The sequence below is a fragment of the Trachypithecus francoisi genome, unplaced genomic scaffold (assembly GCF_009764315.1).
Source record: "Trachypithecus francoisi isolate TF-2019V2 unplaced genomic scaffold, Tfra_2.0 Lachesis_group11, whole genome shotgun sequence".
In the NCBI taxonomy this organism is placed as follows: Eukaryota; Metazoa; Chordata; class Mammalia; order Primates; family Cercopithecidae; genus Trachypithecus; species Trachypithecus francoisi.
The window spans coordinates 40,543,283-40,562,083 of NW_022681456.1; the positions used below are offsets into that span (position 1 = coordinate 40,543,283).

At 40.5% G+C, this 18,801-nt stretch overlaps 1 protein-coding gene across 2 annotated transcripts in view; it reads left to right on the forward strand.

The window, feature by feature from the left end:
- EEA1 (early endosome antigen 1) overlaps positions 1-18,801 on the forward strand; it is a 162,155-nt gene that overhangs the window by 26,381 nt on the left and 116,973 nt on the right. For both annotated transcript variants that reach the window (XM_033221084.1, XM_033221085.1), the window contains exon 2: positions 10,266-10,358. In XM_033221084.1, coding sequence (XP_033076975.1) covers positions 10,266-10,358 — 93 coding nt within the window. The remainder of the gene's footprint in view (positions 1-10,265; positions 10,359-18,801) is intronic.

Sequence of the window (18,801 nt, forward strand, 5' to 3'; positions counted from 1 at the left end):
TTTGGGAGGCTGAGGTGGGCGGATCATCTGAGGTCAGGAGTTTGAGACCAGACTGACCAACATGGAAAAACCCCGTTTCTAATAAAAATACAAAAAATTAGCTGGGCATGGTGGTGTGCACCTGTAGTCCCAGCTACTCGGGAGGCTGAGGCAGGAGAATCGCCTGAATCTGGGAGGCAGAGGTTGCAGTGAGCCGAAATTGTGCCATTGCACTCCCGCTTGGGCAACAAAAGTGAAACTCTGTCTCAAAAAAAAAAAAAAAAAAAAAGAACAAGAAGTTCTTAGATAATTTAACAACAATCATGAGGAGTATACTCAAAATATGGGCATCAAAAACCCCTATCTTGTGAGGGTTTCCGTTTACTCCCTGTGCCTCTTGGGCTTTACTTAGGTACATTTACTAGGATTATTTTAGGCAAATTTGAGAAAGGGTATTTTTGGTGGTGATAATAGGATTTGTAGAAGTACCTTAATTCAGGTGGCCATGGTGGCTCACACCTGTAATCCCAGCATTTTGGGAGGCTGAGGCAGGAGAATCACTGGAGCCCGTAAGTTCGAGATGAGCCTAGGCAACATACGGAGACTTTATCTTTACAAAAATAAAAAAAGTACAATATTTCTTTGAATTACTTACTTCCTCTCAGTCAAGGAAAACCTTAGTGAAAAGCCATCTGGCATCTGGAAAAATAAAGGAAACAAATGGGGAAAATATAGTTCTTTGGAAGTATAACTTCCTGTTACCAGTATCTTTCATTATTCTTAATGCCATCGTAGTGTGAAGCTATTGAAATGTTAATGAATCAAAAATGAATTTCTAGTTTTATAGAACAGTTCTTTATATTAAATATCCAATTTAGCCTGGACATGTTGTCTCATGCCTGTAATCCCAGCACTTTGGGAGGCTGAGGCAGGTGGATCAGTTGAGGTCAGGAGTTCGAGACCAGCCTGGCCAACATGGTGAAACCCCGTCTCTAATAAAAATACAAAAATTAGCTGGGTGTGGTGGCATGTGCCCATAATTCCAGCTACTGGGGAGGCTGAGGCAGGAGAATCACTTGAACCTGGGAGGCAGAGGTTGCAGTGAGCCGAGATCATGCTGTTGTACTCCAGCCTGGGTGACAGAGCGAGACTGTCTCAAACAAAACAAAACAAAACAAAACAAAAACAGAAAAAAAATTTAAATGCTATTTTAAAACGTTTTTGCCATTTACTTTTTGCCACATCCATGAATGTTTCATTAAATCCAGAACTGGCTTTTATTTATTTATAAATTCATGTCTCAATTGTATTATTTTGGGAACAAATCTTGCTTTGGTGTTGGCAGGACTGTAGCTGATATGAAAACAAGAAAATTTTGTGGGCATTAAATGAACACAGTAAAAACATACTCTGGATAAATTGAGACAGTTTTAGAATGTTAGATTTTAGGAAAATTTAAAGGGACTGTGGAGACTGAGGCCTGCTCCTCCATACTGTACCAGGAAATCTGAGATTCCCTAGGCTGAGAAGAACTTGAGGACTTTTTTTCTGAAAGCCCTTGAATGCCTTTAGATAAGTCGAGGGGAGAAATCTGAGATCAGTATTCCTCCTGTGTCTGTGATAGCTGAGGATACATCATTGGAAACAGTCAGGGTGTTAACTACCTTTTTAAAAAAATCATTTGACTTTTGGTCCCTTTTGTTGTGATTCCTTGTTTTTGCAAAGCTGGCAGGGATCAGCATAGTAGGTTAAAAAAAAAAAAACAACAAAAAACTCAGTGACAGAGTTTAGGAATCTCCAATCGCCCAAACATGTCACTAAAGACTTGAACCTGGGCCGGGTGCTGTGGCTCATACCTGTAATCCCAGCACTTTGGGAGGCCGAGGTGGGTGGATCACAAGGTCAGGAGATCGAGACCATCTTGGCTAACACGGTGAAACCCTCTCTCTACTAAAAATACAAAAATTAGCCAGGCGTGGTGGTGGGCGCCTGTAGTCCCAGCTACTCGGGTGGCAGAGGCAGGAGAATGGCGTGGTCCTGAGAGGTGGAGCTTGCAGTGAGCCGAGATCGCGTCACTGCTCTCTAGCCTGGGAGACAGTGCGACACTCTGTCTCAAAAACAAGCAAACAAAAAAACAAAAAAACCACTTGAACTTATCACCAAATACTCAAGACGCAGAAGGTAAATTCCACCCAAGGGAGAATGACCCTCTGAAGAAAAGTTTGGAATCATTATCACAGCCATTGGAGGAGACACCCAAGAGTCATGTGGCTGAGGTTTCACAATATCCTGCTGTGCCTCCAGTCCAGAAAAGAAAGCTAGATCAACTTCCAAAAAAGCATAGGCATTTTAGGAAGATTGTAAGGACAAAGAAAATGAGACCGAGCAAAAGGAAGGAGAAAATAGAGGCCCACTGCTCCCTCTCCCCTAATTCTTCCAGCACCTTTGGTCTCACCACAAAGTGAAGAGACTAGATTAAAAGCTGACCCTGTTCAGTACCCAGGAAGATGATCCTGACTTTCCCAGTGAGGGCAGATTACAGTGTCAGCAGGATGAATGTGCCTGCGTAATGCATCAGGAATGTCAAATCGAGCCCTGTGAGCTCTCAGTGGCTCAGGAACCCAGGCCTTCTGCCATGACATCCTTGGCATCACTGCTTTGATTATTTCACAAGCTTTGTCTGCTTGTCTAGAAAGTGGAAACTTCCCAGAAGAAGGGTCAGCAACCATGCTGAGGCAGGAGGTAGTGCTCAGGTTCCGAGACCTGGCAATAAAGTGCAACCTCTCTAAAGCCTGTAGCAAATTGAAGTTAGGCTGAAGTGGGATTTGATCTAGATAGGTGGTATCTAAAATTCATGTTTATTTCACTCATGTATTGGTTGGCTTAACCTTCTCTGACTTCTCTGAGGATGAAAGTCTTACAATTTCATCATTTTGGTTAGTGTCTCCTGATACTGACAACCAAATGGAGACTCCTCATATCCAGCTCCTCTCGTTTTTCTTTTTTTTTGCCTTTGGCCAGAGATTCATTTTGCATTCTTCATCTTTAGTACTTTATTGAAATTCTGCCACTTTCTACCTGTTTTCGATAAGCTTTGGTGTGGTGGTTGCTACTATTCTTGGACAGGATAGTTATTGCCTCCTCCATCTCTCAACAATGTTTCTTTTTTTTTTTCTCATTAGTAAGGTGCCTCTTTCTGAACTGTGCCTCTGATGTTGTCTAACCATCTTTATTGAAACATAGGCTGGGTGCAGGGGCTCTTGTCTGTAATCTCAGCACTTTGGGAGGATGAAGTAGGTGGAGGATCGCTTGAGCCTGGGAGTTCAAGACCAGCCTGGGCAGCATTGTGAGACCTGTCTCTAAGAAAGAAAGAAAGAAAGAAAGAAAGAAAAAAAAAAAAGACATAGTTACACAAGTAATGTTCCTTTTTTTTTTTTTTGAGATGGTATCTCGCTCTGTCACCCAAGCTGGAGTACAGTGGCACGATCTCGGCTCACTGCAACTTCTGCCTCCCAGGTTCAAGCAATTCTCCTGCCTCAGCCTCCCGAATAGCTGGGATTACAGGTGTGCACCACCATACCCAGCCAATTTTTGTATTTTTAGTAGAGACGGGGTTTTACCATATTGGCCAGGCTGGTCTCGAACTCCTAACCTGAAGTGATCCACCCACGTCAGCCTCCCAAAGTGCTGGGATTACAGACGTGAGCCATTTCACCCAGCCATAATGTTCCTTCTTTGTCATCTTTAGTTGACAGAACCTCCCAGAACCCTGAGTTCTTTTGAGAATCCTAAAGAACATAAGTACTTTAAAAAAGGTTCAAGATCATTTTATTTCCACCTTGTCATGGCATGCTAGGTTAATACTCTATCCAGAATATGAAATGAAAGTTTAATCTTATACCCTTCTTTGAGGAAGTATGTTTAAGAAGAGTTTGGGAGTTTCTCTGTAGCTTTAATTACTGGTTGTTATTTTGTATTTGTTCTAGTTTCCCGATTTATATAAAAATTTTACAAGTATATAGGCATACTTGTATATAGGCATATCTCGGAGATATTGCGGGCTTGGTTCTAGATCACTGCAATGAAACAAGTATCGCAACAAAATGAGTCACATAAATTCTTTGGTTTCACAGTGCATATAAAAATTATATTCACAGCATACTGTAGTCTATTAAGTGTGCAATAGCATTATGTCTAATTAAGTAGATACCTTAATTAAAAAATATTTTATTGCTGTAAAATGCTAACAATCGTTTGAGCTTTCAGTGATTTGTAATCTTTTTTCTTTGATGATACAGAGTCTCGCTCTGTCACCCAGTCTATAGTGCAGTTGTGTGATCATAGCTCACTGCATTTTTGAATTCCTGGGCTTAAGTGACTCCTGCCTCAGCCTTCCTAGTGTCACTGGTAGAGGGTTGTGACTGCAAGTTGTCCAGGTTATTGGCGTTTTGAATAAAGAATTGGGCAAAATGCCCAGCAAAGCAAAGAAAGAATGAAGCAACAAAAGAACGAAAGCAGAGATTTATTGAAAACAAAAGTACACTCCACAGTGTGGGAGTGGGCCTGAGCAGCGGCTCAACGGCCTGGATGCAGAATCTTCTTGGGTCCAAATACTCCCTGGACGTTTCCCATTAGCCACTTCACGCTCACCTCATGTAAATGAAGTGATAGCCCACAATCAGTCTGGTTGGTTGCAGAAAGCAGCCAACCGGAGGCTCAAGTAAAATTACAGAGGTCACACTCCTGTGCAAACATCTGATTGGTTGCAAAAGGCACCAATCAGAGCCTAGGGTGAAGCTACACAGTTATACTTCTATGCAAATGAGGAGTTGCTTGCAATCTGATTTGTTGTGGATAGCCAATTTCCCATCTGCCCTGCAGAAAAGGTTAAAGAGAGTAGCCTCTGGTCCTTTTGTTACTTAGGTGTGAAAAGTTAGGGTTTTCCTTTCAGTTTAGTTCTAGGAAGTCACTGTGAAACAGCCTTAGGTTCCCTGCCTCCAGACCCTATTCTCCTGCCTCATTAGTAGCTGGGACTACAGATTATGCCACCATACCTTGCTAATTTTTGTATTTTTTGGTAGCGATGTGGTCTCATTATGTTGCCCAGAGTGGTCTCAAATGCGTAGTCTCAAGCAGTCCTCCTGCTTCGACCTCCCAAAGCACTAGGATTACCGACGTGGGCCACCTTGCCCAGCTAGTCATAATCTTTTTGCTTGTGGAAGGTTTTGCCTCTATACTGATAGCTGCTGACTGACCAGGGTGGAGATTTCTGAAGGTTGGGATGGCTGTGTCAATTTCTTTTTCTTCCTTTTTTTATTTTCTTTCAGTGGTGCAATCTCACTGCAACCTCTGCCTCTCAGATTCAAGCGATTCTCCTGCCTCAGCCTCCTGAGTAGCTGGGATTACAGGCGTGCACCACCACGCATGGCTAATTTTTGTATTTTTAGTAGAGACGGAGTTTCACCATGTTGGTCAGGTTGGAGTTGTGGCAGTTTCTTAGAATAACAATGACGTTTGCTGCTTTGCTTTGATTAACTCTTCCTTTCATGAAAAATTTCCCTGTAGCATTCTGTTTGATAGCATCTTACCCACAGTAGAACTTCCTTCAAAACTTGAGTCAGTCCTCCCAAAAGCTGCTGATGCTTTATCAACTAAATTTATGGAATATTCTAAATTCTTGATTGTCATTTTAACAGTGTTCACAGCATCTTCTCCAGTAGTAGATTTCATCTCAAGAAACCACCTTCTTTGCTCATCCCTAAAAAGCCATTCCTCCTCCATTAAAGTTTTATCATGAAAATTATCAGTCATGTTGGGCGCGGTGGCTCACACCTGTAATCCCAGCACTTTGGGAGGCTGAAGTGGGCAGATCACGAGGTCAAGAGATCGAGACCATCCTGGCCAACATGGTGAAACCCCTTCTCTGCTGAAAATACAAAAATTAGCTTGGCATGGTGGCATGCATCTGTAGTCCCAGCTACTCAGGAGGCTGAGGCAGGAGAATCGCTTGAACCCGGGAGGCGGAGGTTGCAGTGAGCTGAGATCACGCCACTGCACTCCAGCCTGGTGACAGAGTGAGACTCCGTCTTGAGGAAAAAAAAAAAAAAGAAAATTATGAGTCACATCTTCAGGCTCCACTTTTAATTCTAGTTTTCTTGCTGATTCCACCGTATCTGCTCTACTGGAGTCTTGAACCCCTCACAGTCATTATGAAGGTTGGAATCAACTTCTAAACTCTTATTAGTGTTGATATTTTGACTTCCTCCCACGAATCACAAATGTTCTTAATCACATCTAGAGTGGTGACCTTTTTAGAAGGTTTTCCACACACTCTGCCCAGTTCTGTCAGAGGAATCACTATGGTAGTTATAGCCTTACAAAATATATTTCTTAAATAATAAGACTTGAAAGTCAAAATTACTCCTTGATCCATGGGCTTCAGAGTGGATGTTATATTAATAGGCATGAAAACAACATTAAACTCCTTGTATACCTCCAGGAGAGCTCTTGGGTAACCAGGTGACTTGTTAATAGACAGCGATATTTTTGAAAGGATTTTTTTTTTTTTTTTTTCCCCAGTAACAGCTCTTAATAGTGGGCTTAAAATATTCAGTGATCTGGACAGGTGCAGTGGCTCACGCCTGTAATCCCAGCACTTTGGGAGGCCGAGGCGGGCGGATCACGAGGTCAGGAGATCCAGACCATCCTGGCTAACACGGTGAAACCCTGTCTCTACTAAAAATACAAAAAAAAAAAAAAAAAAATTAGCTGGCGTGGTGGCAGGCGCCTGTAGTCCCAGCTACTCTGAGGCAGGAGGCAGAGGCTGGAGAATGGCATGAACCCGGGAGGTGGAGCTTGCAGTGAGCCGAGATCGGGCCATTGCACTCCAGCCTGGACAACAGAGTGAGACTCTGTCTCAAAAAAAAAAAAAATTCAGTGATCCATGTGGTAAACAGATGTGCTATTAATTAGGCTTTCTCGTTCTATTTATAGAGCACCGAATAGCATTAGCATAATTCTTAAGGGTCCTAGGAATTTCAGAACGGTATAAATGATCATTGGCTTGAACTTAAAAGTCATCAGCTGCATTAACCCCTAACAAGAATTACCCTGTTCTTTGAAGCTTGGAAGTCGAAGCTTGGAAGCTCAGTATTGATTTCTCTTCTCAGAGCCATAGTAGTTCTAGATGACATCTTCTTCCAATAGAAGGCTGTTTTTTTCTGAATTGAAAATCTGTTATTAGACATTTACATCAGTTATCTTAGCTAGATCTTCTGGATAACTTGCTGCAGCTTCTTCATCATCACTTGCTGCTTCACTTTGCATTTTTGTTATGGAGACAGCTTCTTTCCTTAAATCCCATAAACCAACCTCTACTACCTTCAAACATTTCTTCTGCAGCTTCCTCGTCTCCGTCAGCCTTCGTAGAATTGAAGATATGGCCTTTCTCTGAATTAGGCTTTGGTTTAAGGGAATGTTATGGCTGGTTTGAACTTCTATCCAGGTCACTAAAATGTTCTTAGCAATTTGTGCTCTTATCATTTGTGTGTTCACTGGAGTAGCACTTTTAATTTCCTCAGGAACTTTTTCTTTGCATTCACATTTGACTGTTTGGCACAAAGGCCTAGCCTTTGGTCTGTTTCAGCTTTCCACATTTCTTCTTATTAAGCTTAATCATTTCTAGCTTTTGATTTAAAGTGAGAAATGAGCAGCTCTTCTTTTCACTTGAACACTTAGAGGCCATTATAGGGTTATTAATTGGTCTAATTTTAATATGGTTGTGTCTCAAGGAATAGGGAGGCTCAAGGAGAAGGGAGAGAGACTGGGAAATGGCCAGTGAGTGGAGCAGTCAGAACACACACAACATTTATCAATTAAGTTTGCCATCTTATATGGGTATGGGTTGTAGTGCCCCAAAATAATTGCAGTAACTTCAAAGATCATTCATCACAGGTCACCATAACAGATATGATAATAATAAAAAAGCTTGAAATATTGTGAGAATAACAAAATGTGACACAGAGATACAAAATGAGCACATGCTTTTGAAAAAATGGCAGCAATAGATTTGCTTGACGGCAGAGTTGACATCAACTTTCAATATCTAAAAAGCACCACATCTGCAAAGTGCAATAAAGTGACACACAATAAAATGAGTATGCCTGTAAATAAATGTGCAGAGTATCTGCATGAGGAAAAAAAAAGGAATGCTGTCTATTCAACTGGAGGTTTGCTTATCTTTTTAACATAAAACATTTTTTTCAAGATAAAAGCAATTCAAGTGTGTATCTAAAATTCTGAAAAAAAAAGTAGCAAAAACTAAAACTGAAAAACATAAAAATGAAGATTCCTGTTTTACTACAGAAATCATTATTTGAATTTTGGAATATTTCTTTTTAGTCTTTTTTCTTATATCAGTAGTTTTTATATATAATTTAAATCATGTATATTTTCCCATTGTATGTAGTTTTTATAATCATTTTGATGAATATAGCATTATGAATTCATCCTTATTTGGCATTTAGATTGAACATTTAGTAGTGATGTACAGGATGTTCACATCTTGAGGCAAATATGTAGTGAGGTGTTTTGAATCTTGGGTGACTGAGGGGCATTTCAGTGGAGACGTCTAACAGAGAAGGAGTATTGGTTAGTGATTAAGAGTCATACTGCTCTAATTAAAATCCCTTCTTCCCTTTATTACCCATCTGACTTTGGGCAATTTACTTAGTCTCTGTGCCTTGGTTCCCTCATGTGTAAAGTGTGGATAATGCTAGCATGTACCGTATATATTTTTTGATGAGCATTATTGAGTCAGTTTTTGTGCTCTAAATCTCTTTTTACGCAGTGTTTTACTATGTTTCAAATTCATCCAAAAAGCAATTTGATGTAAAAGTAACACCTAGATTTTAATAAATGATAATGCTAAGTGATAAATGGTGCAGGAGGAAAAGACCTTTAACCCTCCAAAATGTACCTCTGATGGTGTCATATCAATGGAGATGGATGGTAATGACTGGTTTGAATGGTAGGTGATGGGGACTTGATAACTTGGGCTGCATTTGGTCTTTTTTGCACCACTTGAATCACTGTAGTTTTAGTTTGTGTAGAAAAGAGAGCATTGCCGGCTGGGCGCTGTGGCTCACGCCTGTAATCCCAGCACTTTGGGAGGCCAAAGCGGGGGGATCACTTGGGGTCAGGAGTTCGAGAACAGCCTGGCCAACATGGTGAAACCCCGTTTCCACTAAAGATACACACGGAAAAATTAGCTGGACATGGTGGCATGTGTCTGTAGTCCCAGCTACTCAGGAGTCTGAGGCAGGAGAATTGCTTGAACCCAGGAGGCAGAGATAGCAGTGAGCCGAGATCGTGCCACTATACTCCAGCCTGGGTGACAGAGCAAGACTCTTGTTTCAAAAAAAAAGAGAGAGAGAGAGAAAGCATTGTCAAAGAAATCAGATCTGCGTTTTAGTTCTGCATCTTCTGATTTTTTTGCCTTAACTTGGATCTTGAGAACTTTCTGATTTCTTTTTTTTTTCCTCCTTGAGCTTACATCTTGAGGACTTTCTGATTTTTGTTAACAGTACAATGGTTGTCTGAGCATCATGGCTTACATCTGTAACCCCAGCACTTTGGGAGGCGGAGGTGGGCAGATTGTTTGCGCTCAGGAGTTTGAGACCATTTTGGGCAACATGGTGAAAGCTCGTCTTTACCAAAAATACAACCAAGTAACTGGGTGTGGTGGTGTGTGCCTGTGGTCCCAGCTACTTGGGTGGCTGAGATGGGAGGATCACTTGAGCCTGGCAGGCGGAGGTTGCAGTGAGCCGAGATTGCACCACTGCACTCCAGCCTGGGTGACAGAGCAAGACCTCAGCCTGGGTGACAGAGCAAGATCCCAACTCAGAAAACAACCAAAACAAAAGAGTACAATGGTGAACAAGTCACTTCCTACTCTAAATCTGTTTTCTTCTCTACAGAGATAACATCCATCTTATCTGTCTTAAGAGATGTCATTTTGATTAAATAAGATGTTTTGTGAAGGTGACTTGAAGACTTTGAAAAGCGTTGTATACATTTTATTAATTTAAAGTGACTGAAAATGAGAGAAATGCATATATAAAGATTTTGATACAGCATTAGGTATAGTCTTCCATAAAGGATACTGTTAGTGCTGTTATTATTGTAAAGACATCTACTTTTCTTATGTGAAAAGGTTTAGATTATTAACTGGCCTATGAATATATTGTTAATGTCTGCTTTTTTTCACCCTTCTGTTTGTGTTCCAGACTCCTGGGAGAGTTGGCTCTCAAGGTTCTGATTTAGATTCATCAGCAACTCCTATAAACACAGTGGATGTCAATAATGAAAGCTCTTCAGAGGTATGATAATAACTTGGCAATAAAATTCAATTTATTTAAGGGAAAATGAGCAAATATTTGGTGTAACAATTGGTGATTTGTTTAGGAAAATTTCTCGTAAGTTTTTCTTATAAGTTGGAATGTGACTTTTGAAACATGCTTGTAACTGTATACCTGTACCTAGTTGTGAGACTGAGGAAGTGTACATTAAGACTCTGAAAAATAATATTGCCAATTTGTCTTTAATGCTAATGTCATCTCACTGAAGATTTTAAAATGTCTGTTTATAAAGAATTACAGGTTAATTAGTATCTATGTGTGTGTACTGTCATGAACTATTGCACTAAGGAAAAATTGGGTTATCAAATTTACATATTATTTACTATCTTCATGTATGACTTTGTAAGGACTTTTGTCTTTGATATTAAAGATATTATATTAAATATAAATACATTATATAAAAATGAATGCAGAAAGTATTATAAATAAGTGAAAAAACCTCAAAAAATGTGAAGTCAGCTTTAGTTGCATTAATATTATTTTTAATATAAGTAATATTGGATGATTATAGAAAAAAAGGAGATAAGGAATGTGAAGAACATAACACTCACCCATAATACTGCCACGAAGAGATCAAGACGCTCACATTTTGCTCCGACACTTTTTGTCAGTTGCCCCTTTGAAGGCCTAGCTGTAGTCCTTACCCAGTCTTTTTTCTCTGCTCTCCTCCACCTCTTGGTTGACAAGTGTGTATTGTGCATACGTTTCTGGATATGTCCTCTTTCTGTCCATTCATCATTCTGTTTTGTCTCTCTCTGACCATCTGTTTATTATTTGTCTCCATGTATATATATTTTAACCATAGTAAGATTTTACAAATTTGCGAGAGGGGAGGAGAAGTATCAGTTAGACTTTATTAAGAACAAATGGCCGGGCGCGGTGGCTCAAGCCTGTAATCCCAGCACTTTGGGAGGCCGAGACGGGCGGATCACGAGGTCAGGAGATCGAGACCATCCTGGCGAACACGGTGAAACCCCGTCTCTACTAAAAAATACAAAAAAAAAACTAGCCGGGTGAGTTGGCGGGCGCCTGTAGTCCCAGCTACTCGGGAGGCTGAGGCAGGAGAATGGCGTAAACCCGGGAGGCGGAGCTTGCAGTGAGCTGAGATCCCGCCACTGCACTCCAGCCCAGGCCACAGAGCGAGACTCTGCCTCAAAAAAAAAAAAAAAAAAAAAAGAACAAATTTGAGGAAATGTCTTTAAGAAAAAGTTGGAAACTGTGATTGTGATATGATGAACTCAAAGGAATCTAGTAATAATTTAGTTGACTTCAGTCAGAACAACACCAAAAAACAATTCCGATAGGTATTGGTATTGTGCAGTGCTTGGCAATACTGTTAATATTGTATTAGTAGGATTAACTTCCTACTTTCTGAGATAGTTATTTTGTACCTTCTTTGTTTTGAAATCTGTCTCTTTTTAACCTTCTCTCAGTCACCTTATATATAACTGAGAAAATAGGAACTATTAGATAAATGTTCTTATTTTATCATACCTATGCCATGCCTGTTTTCTCTTACTTTATTACACTGAAGAAAAGTCCTTTTTATCAAATTTCATTCCTTTGTCTTGTTCTCGGGATTCCATTCTTTTTCATTCTTAATTTATCCTCTCTCCCTCCTGCTACTTCACTTTTTACCTCTACTTCATGTAATTCCCAATAACATACAAATTTGTTCCATATGATTCATATGAAAACAAATAAGAAAAGAACACCAAAAAATAAAAATGAGAAAAACCAAAACCAAAATCTCTTTCTCTGACTTGAAATCCCCTCTTCAGATACCATCTGTTATTTGCTTTCCTTCAGAGCCAAACTTCTCTAATACGCTGTTTAGTCACTGGCTTCATATTTTCTCTACTTAGATCTGTTATATCTTTTTGGTGAATTGGTGTTTAATAGTAGTGGAATAACCCCAGTTTTGTTTTGATTAGTATTTTGTGTATCTTCTTCTTTCTTTTCTTTTCTTTCTTTTTTTTTTTTTTTGAGACAGAGTCTCACTGTGTTGCCCAGGCTGGAGTGCAGTGGCGCAATCTTGGCTCACTGCAACCTCTGCCTCCCAGGTTCAAGTGATTCTCCTGCTTCAGCCTTCTGCATAGCTGGGATTACAGGTGTGTGCTACCACACCTGGCTAATTTTTTTTTCGTATTTTTAGTAGAGACGGCGTTTTGCCACGTTGGCCAGGCTGGTCTCGAACACTTGACCTCAGGTGATCTGCCTGCTTCAGCTTCCCAAAGTTCTGGGATTACAGGTGTGAGCCACTGCTCCTGAACTTTTTCTTTCTTTTCATTTTCATATTTTTTTGTTCCTTTTGTTTTAGGTGGGTTTTTTTTGTTTTTGTTTTTTGCAAAGAGCATAACACGTGTCTTTTAACTGGGAAAACCCCTTTGAATTATTTTGGTTATTGGTGTATTTTGATTTATTTTTATTGCGCTTTGTACTTTCTCTTTATCCTGCTTTTCTGTTTCTTTTTCTCTTTTTGCCTTAGTTTGGATTTAACTTCCTTACTACACATTCTTTTCTGTGCTTCTGTAATACCACACTCTTCTGGTTTTTTTCCTACCTCTCTAGCTGTTCATTCTTATTTGCTGGCCCTTTGGTAAGCAACCTTCACGTGGTGGTGGAGTACATTGCTGGGGTTAGTCCTGGGTACTGCTACTAGTTTGGATATTATGCATTATATTCTGTTGATTTAGTGTTTCTTTTCTTTTTATGTTTTTGAGACAGTCTTGTTTTGTTGCCTTGGAGTGCAGTGACGTGATCTCGGGTCACTGCAATGTCCATCTCCCAGGATCAAATGATTCTCCCACCTCAGCCTCCTAAGTAGTTGGGATTACAGGCGCATGCCAATATGCCCTGCTAATTTTTTTGTGTTTTTAGTAGAGACAGGATTTCACCATGTTGACCAGGCTAGTCTCGAACTTCTGACCTCAAGTGATCCATCCACCTCGGCCTCCCAAAGTGCTGGCATTATAGGTGTGAGTCACCATGCCTGGCCCATTTTTGTTTCTTTTGTAACATACATAATGTCTAAAATACTTTTCTCTCCTTCTGTTTCAAGGACCTTTGAATGCTTTGATATGGATCACTACTTCCCAACTTATATTGTGGTTCAGTAGTTTAGATTTATCTTATTTTCTTTTATCTTCACAAATTAGAGGTTATTATTGTTTTTAGATTTATCCATGTGTTTACCAGTATAGTTGTTTACCATTCCTTATTGCATCTTTGGCCTTCTACTTACAATTATTTTCTTTGTGTTATAGTACATCGTGTAGGATTTTTTAAAATGAGGACTGATTTGCCAGACTCTCAGTTTCAGTCTAAAATTTTATTTCATGCTCGTTCTTGAAACACGATTTTGCTAAGCATAAAATTCTACATACAGATCTTTTTTTTTTTGTCAGCACATTGAAAACTTCCATCTCTGTCTTTTTTCTGGGTCATATTGCTACTGTTGAGATGACTGTTTTTAGTCTATTTGGTTCTATTGAAGGGATCCTTTTTTCTACTCTTGTCGTTGTTTTATAAAAATTAATCAGCCAATCTGTTCTAGTCTCTTTCTTTCATTTCCTGTTATATGTGTGTGTGTGTTTAATCCTGCTTGAGACTCATTGGGCTTTCTGTACACACCAATGTGTATTTGAAGTGTTTTGGAAAATTCTCGGTGATTATCTTTGACTATTGCCTCAATTTTTTTCCGATATTGCCATATGAAACCTAGATTAGATATACCGATGCTCCTCGATTTATGATGGGGTTACATCTTGATAAATCAGTCATAAAGTCAAAAATTTTAAGTCAAACTATCCTAAGTTGGGGGCTTCCTGTATGTTAAAATTCTTCCCTTTATCATTTATTCTATTATATGTGTTTTTTTATTTTTATTTTTATTTTTTGAGACAAGGTCTTGCTCTATTGCCTGGGCTGGAGCGTGGTCATAGTTCACTGCACCTCAAACTCTTGGGCTCAAGCAATTCTCCCAATCTGATGTCTCTAGTAGTGGGACTATAGGTGCACATCACTATGCCTGGCTTTTTTCTTTTTTTTTGGTAGAGATGGGATCTCATTATGTTGCTTAGGCTGATCTTGAAGTCCTGGCTTTAAGCAGTCTTCCTGCCTCAGCTTCCCAAAGTGCTGGAATTATAGGCGTGAGCCACTGCACCTCTCCTTGTTTTAGTTTTTAATTTTTTGGTTTTTGAGATGGGGTCTCCATCTGTGACTCTGGTTGGAGGCTGGTCTTGACTTCCTGACCTCAAGTGATCCTCCTGCCTTGGCCTCCCAAAATGTTGGGATTACAGCCGTGAGCCACCGTGTCTTGTCTGTTTTATATTTTATATCCTTCTTTTTTGTTTTTCATTTTGGATTAAAAAATGTATTATCCAATTCATTAAATCTTTCCTCAGCTGTGGAGAATACCTGCTGTTTAATATGCCCATTAATTTTCATTTTAAGTGTCTTTTTTTTCATTTCTAGAAGTTTTTTCTTTCTTTCTTTCTTTTTTTTGAGATGAAGTCCCGCTCTGTTGCCCAGGCTGGAGTGCAGTGTCGCTGTCTTGGTTCACTACAAGCTCCACCTCCCAGGTTCACGCCATTCTCCTGCCTCAGCCTCCCCAGTAGCTGGGACTACAAGTGCCTGCCAAAACACCTGGCTAATTTTTTGTATTTTTAGTAGAGATGGTGTTTCACCATGTTAGCCAGGATGGTCTCAATCTCCTGACCTCGTGATCCGCCCGCCTCGGCTTCCCAAAGTGTTGGGATTACAGGCATGAGCCACCGCGACTGGCTTTTCTTTTCCTTCCTTCCTTCCTTCCTTCCTTCCTTCCTTCCTTCCTTCCTTCCTTCCTTCCTTCCTTCCTTCCTTCCCTCCTTCCCTCCCTCCCTCCCTCCTTCCTTCCTCCTTCCTTCCTTCCTTCCTTCCTTCCTTCCTTCCTTCCTTCCTTCCTTCCTTCCTTCCTTCCTTCCCTCCTTCCCTCCCTCCCTCCCTCCTTCCTTCCTTCCTTCCTTCCTTCCCCCTTTCCTCCCTTCCCCCTTCTCCCCTTCCCCCTTCTCCCCTTCCCCTCCCCTCCTGTCTTTCCCTTTTCTCCTCTCCCTTCCCTTCTCTCCCCTCCCCTCCCTTCTCTTCCCTCCCTTCCCTTTCCCTCCTCTCCCATCCCCTCCCATCCCTTCCTGTCTGTGCCCTCCCCTCCTCTCCCCTCCCTTCTCCTCCCCTCCTGTCTCCTCTCCTCCCCTCTCCTCTCCTCCCCTCTACTCCTCTCCCCTCTCATCTCCTTCTTTCCCCTCCCCTCCCCTCTCCTCTCCTCCCCTCCTTTCCCCTCCAGTCTCCTCCCATCCCTTCCTTTCTCTTCCCTTCTCCTCTCCCCTCCCCTTGCCTCACCTCTTCTTTTTTTCACAGGATCTTGCTCTGTCACCCAGACTGGAGTGCAGTGGTGCAATCATAGCTTTCACTGCAGCCTCGAACTTCTGGCCTCAAGCAATCCTCCCACCTCAGCCTCTTGAGTAGCTGAGATTACAGGCATGTGCCACTATGTCCAGCTAATTCTGTTTTTTTTTTTTTTTTTTTAATTCGATCTTTCTTTTTCTTAGTTCCTTGTTCTTTGCTTCAATTTTCAAGCTTCTCTTTTATTTATTAAAAATTCAAATATGATTATTCTATATTTTCTGTCTGGTAATGTTTATAGCATTATAGTATTTGAAACTTTATAGGTTTGACTCTGTTGCTAGTTCTTTCTGTTGGACGTCACTCATAATGGCTTGTGGCTTGTTCTCTTGTATATTTTGTAAACTTTTTTCGATTGTGAATTTTTGTTCCTTGGAACTTTTCTTGTGGAAACTCTTTGTGGTCTATGTTGATGTTCTTTCAGAGAGGATTTGCTTTTGCCAGTGCTCAACATTATGTATTACAAAAATGTTATTACAGCCGACACTTGAATAACACAGGCTTGAACTGTGCAGGTCTGCTTACATGTGAATTTTCTTCCACCTCTGCCACCTCTGAGACAGCAAGACCAATTCTACTTCTTTCTTTTCCTTTTCAGCCTACTCAGAGACAACAAGGATGAAAAGCTTTATCATGATCCACTTCCACTTAATGGATGGGAATGTTAGAGAGGTGCTGTTAACTGGGGACTGCTTGAAATTAAGCTCTGAGCTTGAAATTCTTCAGATTATATAACAGCATACATTCTGACTACTAATCTAATTGAGGGCTCTTAGTGGTTATGGATTCTCAGGGGAAATTATTTTTTCCATATGCCACCAATACTAAGGTACAGACAAGGTCTTGGTTGGTCTCTCTCTCTCTGTCTCTCTGAGGTTTGTTTCCTTTTTACCTTAACATTGAGTTTGGCTTCCTACCTTGGACAAGCTCTAGGTTTTAACATTGTGCCTTTAACAGCTTCTAAGTGGAATTGGAAATATCATGGTCTCCAGGACATTAAAGAAATAAACATTAAAGAAATACTTTGGTGCTATTTATATAATATTTTATATTTTATAATATGTAGTTGACCCTTGAACAATTTGGGTGCCAACCTCCTGTGCAGCTGAAACCTCCTGTGCAACCTCCTGTGCAGCTGGGGAGTCACTTTTGACTCCCCAAAAACTTAACTACTAATAGCCTACTGGTGACCAGAAGCCTTACCTATAATATAAACAGTTGATTCACATATTTTGCATGTTATATATATGTTATATACTGTATTCTTTTTTTCTTTGCACGTTAAAAAAAAGACATTTATTCAGCATCATGATCAGACTATTACATTTAGCAAGCAACAGCATGGATGCAAAAAAAAAAAAAAAACTACATTAAAACCCTTTGTTGGAATGCTTTACACTGCACAGAACAGAAATTAAAATGACTTGTTACACAATTAGTCACAAATACAGTCCTTGAGTTTTTTGCCCATATCCATGAGTATCTGTCTAAAACAGGTCTTCTTTGTAGTGGCTAGGCCCTGCCACCACTGTGCTTGGCTGAGTTCACAAATCTGTTACAACCTGTAGCTTCCCTGTCACTTCTCTGGCTCTCCTCTCCTGCTAAGCTTTGTTTCCTAATTAAAATCTCCTGCCACTGCCATAGCTACTGCTGCTACTGGAACCGCCATAGCCACCTTGGTTTCTTGGTTGGCAAAGTATTGGCCTCCACCGCCACAGGGGCCAGGGCTTCTGTCCCCAAAGTTTCCTCCCTTCATGGGTCCAAAATTTGAAGACTGATTATTGTAATTACCAAAATCATTGTAGCTTCCACCGTCTCCAAAATTGCTTCCATCATTACCAAACCCATTATAGCCATCCCCACTGCCACCATATCGACCACTACCACTGAAGTTTCTTCCATTACCAGAGTTGTCATTCCCACCGAAACCACCTCCACGACCACCACCAAAGTTTCTAGAACCACTTCAGCCTCTTTGGCTGGATAAAGCACTAGCCATCTCTTGCTTTGAGAGGGCTTTCCTAACTTCACAGCTGTGGCCATTCACGGTATGGTATTTCTGAATGACAGTGTTATCCACGGAGTCATGGTCGTCAGAGGTTACAAAGGCAAAGCCCCTTTTCTTGCCACTGCCTCAGTCAGTCATGATTTCAGTCACTTCAATTTTTCCATACTGTTCAAAATAATCTCTTAGGTGATGTTCTTCAGTGTCTTCTTTAATGCCACCAACAAATATCTTTTTCACAGTTAAGTGGGTACCTGGTCTTTGAGAATCTTCTCTTGAGACAGCTCTCTTTGGTTCCACAACTCTTCAGTCCACCTTGTGTGGCCTTGCGTTCATGGCTGCATCTACCTCCTCCACAGTGGCATATGTGATGAACCCAAAGCCCCTGGAGTGCTTGGTGTTTGGATCTCTCATTACCACATAGTCTGTGAATGTTCCCCATTGCTCAAAATGGCTCCTTAGGCTCTCATCAGTTGTTTCAAACTCAACCCTCCAATGAAGAGCTTCCTCAGCTCTTCAGGCTCTTTAGGAGATTCTGACTTAGACGTGATAGAAGGGAGAAGAGAGATTTTAATGATGCTTCTTCGGCGGCGTCCGCGGGCAGAAAGGAGCAAGCTGATGAATGTGTCTCACTGTATTCTTACAATAAAGTAAGATAGAGAAAAGAAAATGTTATTAAGAAAATCATGTGGCCTATGTAGAAGAATGAAACTGGACTCCCTACCTTTCACCATATACAAAATTTAACTCAAAATGGATTAAAGATTTAAATATAAGACCTTCAACTATAAGAATCTTAGAAGAAAACCTAGGAAACATCATTCTGAACATTAGTGTTGGGAAAGAATTTATAACTAAGTCCTCAAAAGCAGTTGCAACAAAATCAAAAATTGACAAGCAGGACTAATTAAAGAGCCTCTGCACAGTGAAAGAAACAATAAATAGAGTAAAGAGATAGCC